Source organism: Salvelinus namaycush, unplaced genomic scaffold (genome assembly GCF_016432855.1).
Source record: "Salvelinus namaycush isolate Seneca unplaced genomic scaffold, SaNama_1.0 Scaffold69, whole genome shotgun sequence".
NCBI lineage: Eukaryota > Metazoa > Chordata > Actinopteri > Salmoniformes > Salmonidae > Salvelinus > Salvelinus namaycush.
In genome coordinates, this window is record NW_024061408.1 from 118,815 (window position 1) to 126,223 (window position 7,409).

The window sequence follows — 7,409 nt, forward strand, 5'->3', positions numbered from 1 at the left end:
AAAGCCATTCTATTTCAGCACAGCTTATTTGTCTTCTGACAGTGGTAATGATTGTTGAGGAGTGACTGTGCTGTCTCTGTGTTGCTGTGAGACAGTAGTAATTGTTGTTGAGGACTGACTGTGCTGTCTCTGTGTTGCTGTGAGACAGTGGTAATGATTGTTGAGGAGTGACTGTGCTGTCTCTGTGTTGCTGTGAGACAGTAGTAATTGTTGTTGAGGAGTGACTGTGCTGTCTCTGTGTTGCTGTGAGACAGTGGTAATGATTGTTGAGGAGTGACTGTGCTGTCTCTGTGTTATTGTGAGACAGTTGTAATGGTTGTTGAGGAGTGACTGTGCTGTCTCTGTGTTGCTGTGAGACAGTAGTAATTGTTGTTGAGGAGTGACTGTGCTGTCTCTGTGTTGCTGTGAGACAGTAGTAATTGTTGTTGAGGAGTGACTGTGCTGTCTCTGTGTTGCTGTGAGACAGTAGTAATTGTTGTTGAGGAGTGACTGTGCTGTCTCTGTGTTGCTGTGAGACAGTGGTAATGATTTTTGAGGAGTGACTGTGCTGTCTCTGTGTTGCTGTGAGACAGTGGTAATGATTGTTGAGGAGTGACTGTGCTGTCTCTGTGTTGCTGTGAGACAGTGGTAATGATTGTTGAGGAGTGACTGTGCTGTCTCTGTGTTGCTGTGAGACAGTAGTAATTGTTGTTGAGGAGTGACTGTGCTGTCTCTGTGTTGCTGTGAGACAGTGGTAATGATTGTTGAGGAGTGACTGTGCTGTCTCTGTGTTGCTGTGAGACAGTGGTAATGATTGCTGAGGAGTGACTGTGCTGTCTCTGTGTTGCTGTGAGACAGTAGTAATGATTGTTGAGGAGTGACTGTGCTGTCTCTGTGTTGCTGTGAGACAGTAGTAATTGTTGTTGAGGAGTGACTGTGCTGTCTCTGTGTTGCTGTGAGACAGTGGTAATGATTGTTGAGGAGTGACTGTGCTGTCTCTGTGTTGCTGTGAGACAGTAGTAATTGTTGTTGAGGAGTGACTGTGCTGTCTCTGTGTTGCTGTGAGACAGTGGTAATGATTGTTGAGGAGTAACTGTGCTGTCTCTGTGTTGCTGTGAGACAGTTGTAATGGTTGTTGAGGAGTGACTGTGCTGTCTCTGTGTTGCTGTGAGACAGTGGTAATGATTGTTGAGGAGTGACTGTGCTGTCTCTGTGTTGCTGTGAGACAGTGGTAATGATTGCTGAGGAGTGACTGTGCTGTCTCTGTGTTGCTGTGAGACAGTGGTAATGATTGTTGAGGAGTGACTGTGCTGTCTCAGTGTTGCTGTGAGACAGTGGTAATGATTGTTGAGGAGTGACTGTGCTGTCTCTGTGTTGCTGTGAGACAGTGGTAATGATTGCTGAGGAGTGACTGTGCTGTCTCTGTGTTGCTGTGAGACAGTGGTAATGATTGCTGAGGAGTGACTGTGCTGTCTCTGTGTTGCTGTGAGACAGTAGTAATGATTGTTGAGGAGTGACTGTGCTGTCTCTGTGTTGCTGTGAGATAGTGGTAATGATTGCTGAGGAGTGACTGTGCTGTCTCTGTGTTGCTGTGAGACAGTGGTAATGATTGCTGAGGAGTGACTGTGCTGTCTCTGTGTTGCTGTGAGACAGTAGTAATGATTGCTGAGGAGTGACTGTGCTGTCTCTGTGTTGCTGTGAGACAGTGGTAATGATTGTTGAGGAGTGACTGTGCTGTCTCTGTGTTGCTGTGAGACAGTAGTAATGATTGTTGAGGAGTGACTGTGCTGTCTCTGTGTTGCTGTGAGACAGTGGTAATGATTGTTGAGGAGTGACTGTGCTGTCTCTGTGTTGCTGTGAGACAGTGGTAATGATTGTTGAGGAGTGACTGTGCTGTCTCTGTGTTGCTGTGAGACAGTAGTAATTGTTGTTGAGGAGTGACTGTGCTGTCTCTGTGTTGCTGTGAGACAGTGGTAATGATTGTTGAGGAGTGACTGTGCTGTCTCTGTGTTGCTGTGAGACAGTGGTAATGATTGTTGAGGAGTGACTGTGCTGTCTCTGTGTTGCTGTGAGACAGTGGTAATGATTGTTGAGGAGTGACTGTGCTGTCTCTGTGTTGCTGTGAGACAGTGGTAATGATTGTTGAGGAGTGACTGTGCTGTCTCTGTGTTGCTGTGAGACAGTAGTAATTGTTGTTGAGGAGTGACTGTGCTGTCTCTGTGTTGCTGTGAGACAGTGGTAATGATTGTTGAGGAGTGACTGTGCTGTCTCTGTGTTGCTGTGAGACAGTGGTAATGATTGTTGAGGAGTGACTGTGCTGTCTCTGTGTTGCTGTGAGACAGTGGTAATGATTGCTGAGGAGTGACTGTGCTGTCTCTGTGTTGCTGTGAGACAGTAGTAATGATTGTTGAGGAGTGACTGTGCTGTCTCTGTGTTGCTGTGAGACAGTGGTAATGATTGTTGAGGAGTGACTGTGCTGTCTCTGTGTTGCTGTGAGACAGTAGTAATGATTGCTGAGGAGTGACTGTGCTGTCTCTGTGTTGCTGTGAGACAGTGGTAATGATTGTTGAGTGACTGTGCTGTCTCTGTGTTGCTGTGAGACAGTGGTAATGATTGCTGAGGAGTGACTGTGCTGTCTCTGTGTTGCTGTGAGACAGTAGTAATGATTGTTGAGGAGTGACTGTGCTGTCTCTGTGTTGCTGTGAGACAGTAGTAATGATTGCTGAGGAGTGACTGTGCTGTCTCTGTGTTGCTGTGAGACAGTGGTAATGATTGTTGAGGAGTGACTGTGCTGTCTCTGTGTTGCTGTGAGACAGTGGTAATGATTGCTGAGGAGTGACTGTGCTGTCTCTGTGTTGCTGTGAGACAGTGGTAATGATTGTTGAGTGACTGTGCTGTCTCTGTGTTGCTGTGAGACAGTGGTAATGATTGCTGAGGAGTGACTGTGCTGTCTCTGTGTTGCTGTGAGACAGTAGTAATGATTGTTGAATACTCTCTCTGTTTTTCTGTGACAGGCTGTCCGGAGGGTAAAAAAGTGGAATTCATTACCAGCCTTTTAGACGCCCTCACCACAGACATGGTCCAGGCCATAAACTCACCAACCCCCTCTGGTGGCGGGAGGTAAGTCGTACCGATATGTATACCCTTCAAGCTTAAACAGTCAACTATGATGTTGAAATCTCTATCATTAGGTTTGGATGGGGAATTAGATCTGGATCCCTGTTTGTGTACCTGAGCAGGTTCTGAGTGTCTGTACCTGAGCAGGTTCTGAGTGTCTGTACCTGAGCAGGTTCTGAGTGTCTGTACCTGAGCAGGTTCTGAGTGTCTGTACCTGAGGGTTCAGGTTCTGATTGTGTACCTGTGTGTACCTCCTGAGCAGATGCTGAGTGTCTGTATCTTTGTATGAGTACTGGGTGTACCTGTACAGGTTTGAGTCAAACCCCCTCAGTATGTGGACCTGTGTCTGAACCCTGTGGACCTGTGTAGGTTGACGGAGCCGGACCCCAGCCACACTCTAGAAGAGAGGGTGGTCCACTGGTACTTTACCCAGCTGGACAACAACAGCAGCCATGACATCAACAAGAAGGAGCTGAAGCCTTTCAAGAGATACGTCAAGAAGAAAGCCAAGCCCAAGAAATGTGCCAGGAAGTTCACTGACTACTGTGACCTGAACAAGGACAAAGCCATCTCACTTCTGGAGCTGAAGGGCTGTCTTGGGGTCAGCAAGGAGGGTGAGTCAGGAGGAGAAAGTATTTTGGTACAGAGCGTTCTTCTCTGGCATGTTGGATAGTTGTTCAATCGTACATCTTCATTATGGAGCCGTCTTTCATTTCTATCCTCCGAAGAACTCAGCAGGAACTGAGTTTCTCTGAACTATGTTACTAACTGTCCAGAAATGTTGCAGTGCACCAGTAATTCCAGGTTAGCTAGCGAGCAGCTAGGCGAGGATAGACTCTACACTTCCAGTCCGGACCCTGTCCCATGTGCCGTACAGCACAATGGACAACCAGACAGGATGTGTGGGTCAGGGTCTCAGATCATTAGGATCTGTTATGTTAAAAGCAGTGAAAATGACCTGGTTATAATGCATTATAAGACTTGTATAGAGCATGTATAACCCCTTTGTAATCTCTTATTACCATGTCATAATGATGCTGACTGAATAACAGCCATTTTGTGACATAGACATCCCAGTCTGACCTGTAATGCGTGTTTCCTCCTCTCCTCTCCTTTTTCTACAGGTAGTTCTGTGAGCAGCATCAACCAAGGGACAAGGCAAGGGATTAATTTGTTCAGTAAGACCCACTAATATGCTTTCACTAACCTTAGCACCACCATAAACCGCTGTAGACCGCTTCAATATAATCCATTAACATCCTTGTATGTAAACCAAATGTATACCCTGTTGCAGTACGTAACGCCAAATGACGATCCTGCGTCGTTTGCATCGAGTTGTGTGGCTGCACATTTTTGCGATGCAGGATGGGCATTTTGCCTTAGCTAATTGTAGTTCTTGGGTTGGGTATAACTTAAGCTTTAGACTGGCTTCTGACTGGATTCTGTTATTGGTCTGTAAGCTTCTGATTCAGATGCACACAGCTTTATGTTCTAGCTTCACATGGAGGTCTTTGCTTTACAGTGACTGCTAAGGTTAGGTACTGTTGTTTTCAAAAGGACTTGTAAAATCAGGGATTCTTGAAAGCCCGGGAAAGTCCGGCAGGGAAACTTTTTTGGTTTGTTGTTGTTGTTGCATTATTTGAGCTTTAAAAAATGTATTTGTGGGAATTTTATAAGGGGAAAAATGTTTGGCTGTATGCCCAGAAATACCCTTTGTGCAGAACAAACTAAAAAAAAAAAAAGTGTTTCAAATGAAAGAAACTGACAATAATGGACATTAACTTGGAAAATGATTTTATGTAAAAGGTTATATCTTCCAATAGCCCTTTAGAGAATATTTCTCTCAAAACTTTGATTCCTAAAAGATATTTCTGGACATTTGGTGAACATTTGGTCTAAAATCCTAAATGAATCAGGAATGAGCAGGGTCACCTATATCATAAGGACCCCTTTATTCATGTCCTCATTACATCTAGTGCAACAAGACCACTCATGGTCTGGAATGTTCTCTACTGTTGATAGATGTAAACAAACAATATTGGAATCACCATGGTTACAACCATAAACTGTCAACTCCATCTCCCTGATAGATTAAGATATTAATTTTGGTTCAAATATGTTAATTTTAATCAGGTTTTAGAGTTATACATCAACTGAGGAGAAACTAAATGTCTACTGTGTATACCACTTGAATGAAGAAGAAAAATTCAATTTTTGTCAACTCCGTAGAACGTAAACTCTGTCAGAGTGCTGAAAGATCCGGTTGGTTTTATTGGGTATTTTCAAATGAATCATTTTCCATATTTTACAAATGTTTGTATTGAACTTAAATTTTTAGCGGCAAAAATATGTCTGTTTTTATTATTTGTTGTCAACTTCATCACTGATGGCTAACCCCCTTAAGATCATTTTTTGGGGGGTCAATATTAAAAAATATATATATTCACTGTCCTGCAACATGTGCTTAAGCTGTTGAAATATTTGCTGTGGTAGATCTAAGGCAGGGATGGGCAATTTTGATGGGGGGTGGGGGCCACTAGAAATCTGAGCTCATCATGAGGGGCAACAGTTACCATGGGGTGGAAAGAAGATTTTGAAATATAGAACTAATTTCATGCTATTCTACATATTTTGCCATAGGGTGGAGAGAAATTGTTTTTTGTATTTTTTTAAATATTTTTTTTATATGATATCTGAGTAAGACTGACTAACAAAATCAATGGGGGGCCCCCCCCCCCAGCTGGTAATTTGACCCTGATTACTAAGTTTAGATAGCTGGCCGCTAGACTAACTTACCGATCTAAAACATTTTAGCTGACGTGGGCTATTTGACAAGAGAAACTGCTGATGCACAACGACACTTCAAAATGGCAGCTTGTGTATTCTACTATTCTAACTAAGTTGAAACCCTGACTGAGTTTAATGTTTGCTTTGTAAATGTTGTTTTCGGTTCTGAGTTGAGAAGAAAATGCTAAAATTCTAACGATATTAGCCCTGAACCATTATACAATGTCCAAAACATTAAGAACTCCTTCCTAATATGGAGTTGCACCCCCCCCCCCCCACAATAGTATTTATTTGTAGAATATTACATTGTTTTCTTCCCTCATCAATATAAACACATCACCCCATAATGACAAAGGAAAACAGTTTTTTAGAAATTTTGGCACATTTTTTTTTTTTTTTACATAAAAACGGAAATATCACATTTACGTAAGAATTCAGACCCTTTTCCTCAGTACTTTGTTGAAGCATCATTGGCAGCGATTACAGCCTCAGGTCTTCTTGGGTATGACGCTACAAGCTTGGCACACCTGTCTTTGGGGAGTTTCTCCCGTTCTTCTCTGCAGATCCTCTCGAGCTCTGTCAGGTTGGATGGGGAGCGTCGCTGCACAGCTATTTTCAGGTCTCTCCAGAGATGTTCGATCAGGTTCAAGTCCGGGCTCTGGCTGGGCCACTCAAGGACATTCAGAGACTTGTGCCGAAGCCACTCCTGCGTTGTCTTGGCTGTGTGCTTAGGGTCGTTGTCCTGTTGGAAGATGAACCGTTGCCCCCAGTCTGAGGTCCTGAGAGCTCTGGAGCAGGTTTTCATCAAGGATCTCTCTGTACTTTTCTCTGTTCATCTTTCCCTCGATCCTGGCTAGTCTCCCAGTCCCTGCTGCTAAAAATCATCCCCCAGCATGATGCTGCCACCACCATGCTTCACCGTAGGGATGGTGCCAGGTTTCCTCTAGATGTGATGCTTGGCATTCAGGCCAAAGAGTTCAATCTTGGTTTCATCAGACTAGAGAATCTTGTTTCTCATGGTCTGAGAGTCTTTAGCTGCCTTTTGGCAAACTCCAAGCGGGCTATCATGTGCCTTTTACTGAGGAGTGGCTTTCTTCTGTCCACTCTACCATAAAGGCCTGATTGGTGGAGTGCTGCAGAGATGGTTGTCCTTCTGCAAGTTTCTCCCATCTCCACAGAGGAACTCTGGAGCTCTGTCAGAGTGACCAACAGGTTCTTGGTCACCTCCCTGACAAAGGGAGGTGACCCAATTGCTCAGTATGGCCGGGCGGCCAGCTCTAGGAAGAGTTTTGGTGGTTCCAAACGGTCAACTGTGGGAGCTTATATAGACAGGTGTGCACTTTTCCAAATCATGTCCAATCAATTGAATTTACCACAAGTGGACTCCAATCAAGTTGTAGAAATATCTCAAGGATGATCAATGGAAACAGGATGCACTTGAGCTCAATTTAGAGTCTCATAGCAAAGGTTCTGAATACTTATGTAAATAAGGTATTTCTGTTTTTATTTTTTATAAATTTGCAAAC

At 43.9% G+C, this 7,409-nt stretch overlaps 1 protein-coding gene across 1 annotated transcript; it reads left to right on the forward strand.

Annotated features, from left to right (window-relative positions):
• Window positions 1–2,993: 2,993 nt before the first annotated feature.
• Window positions 2,994–4,296, forward strand: LOC120042445 (SPARC-related modular calcium-binding protein 1-like). Its single transcript, XM_038987284.1, has 3 exons — window positions 2,994–3,099; window positions 3,466–3,710; window positions 4,221–4,296. Exons 1-3 carry the CDS (start codon window positions 3,056–3,058, stop codon window positions 4,286–4,288), a joined length of 357 nt encoding a protein of 118 aa, XP_038843212.1. The 5' UTR covers window positions 2,994–3,055; the 3' UTR covers window positions 4,289–4,296.
• Window positions 4,297–7,409: the final 3,113 nt, after the last annotated feature.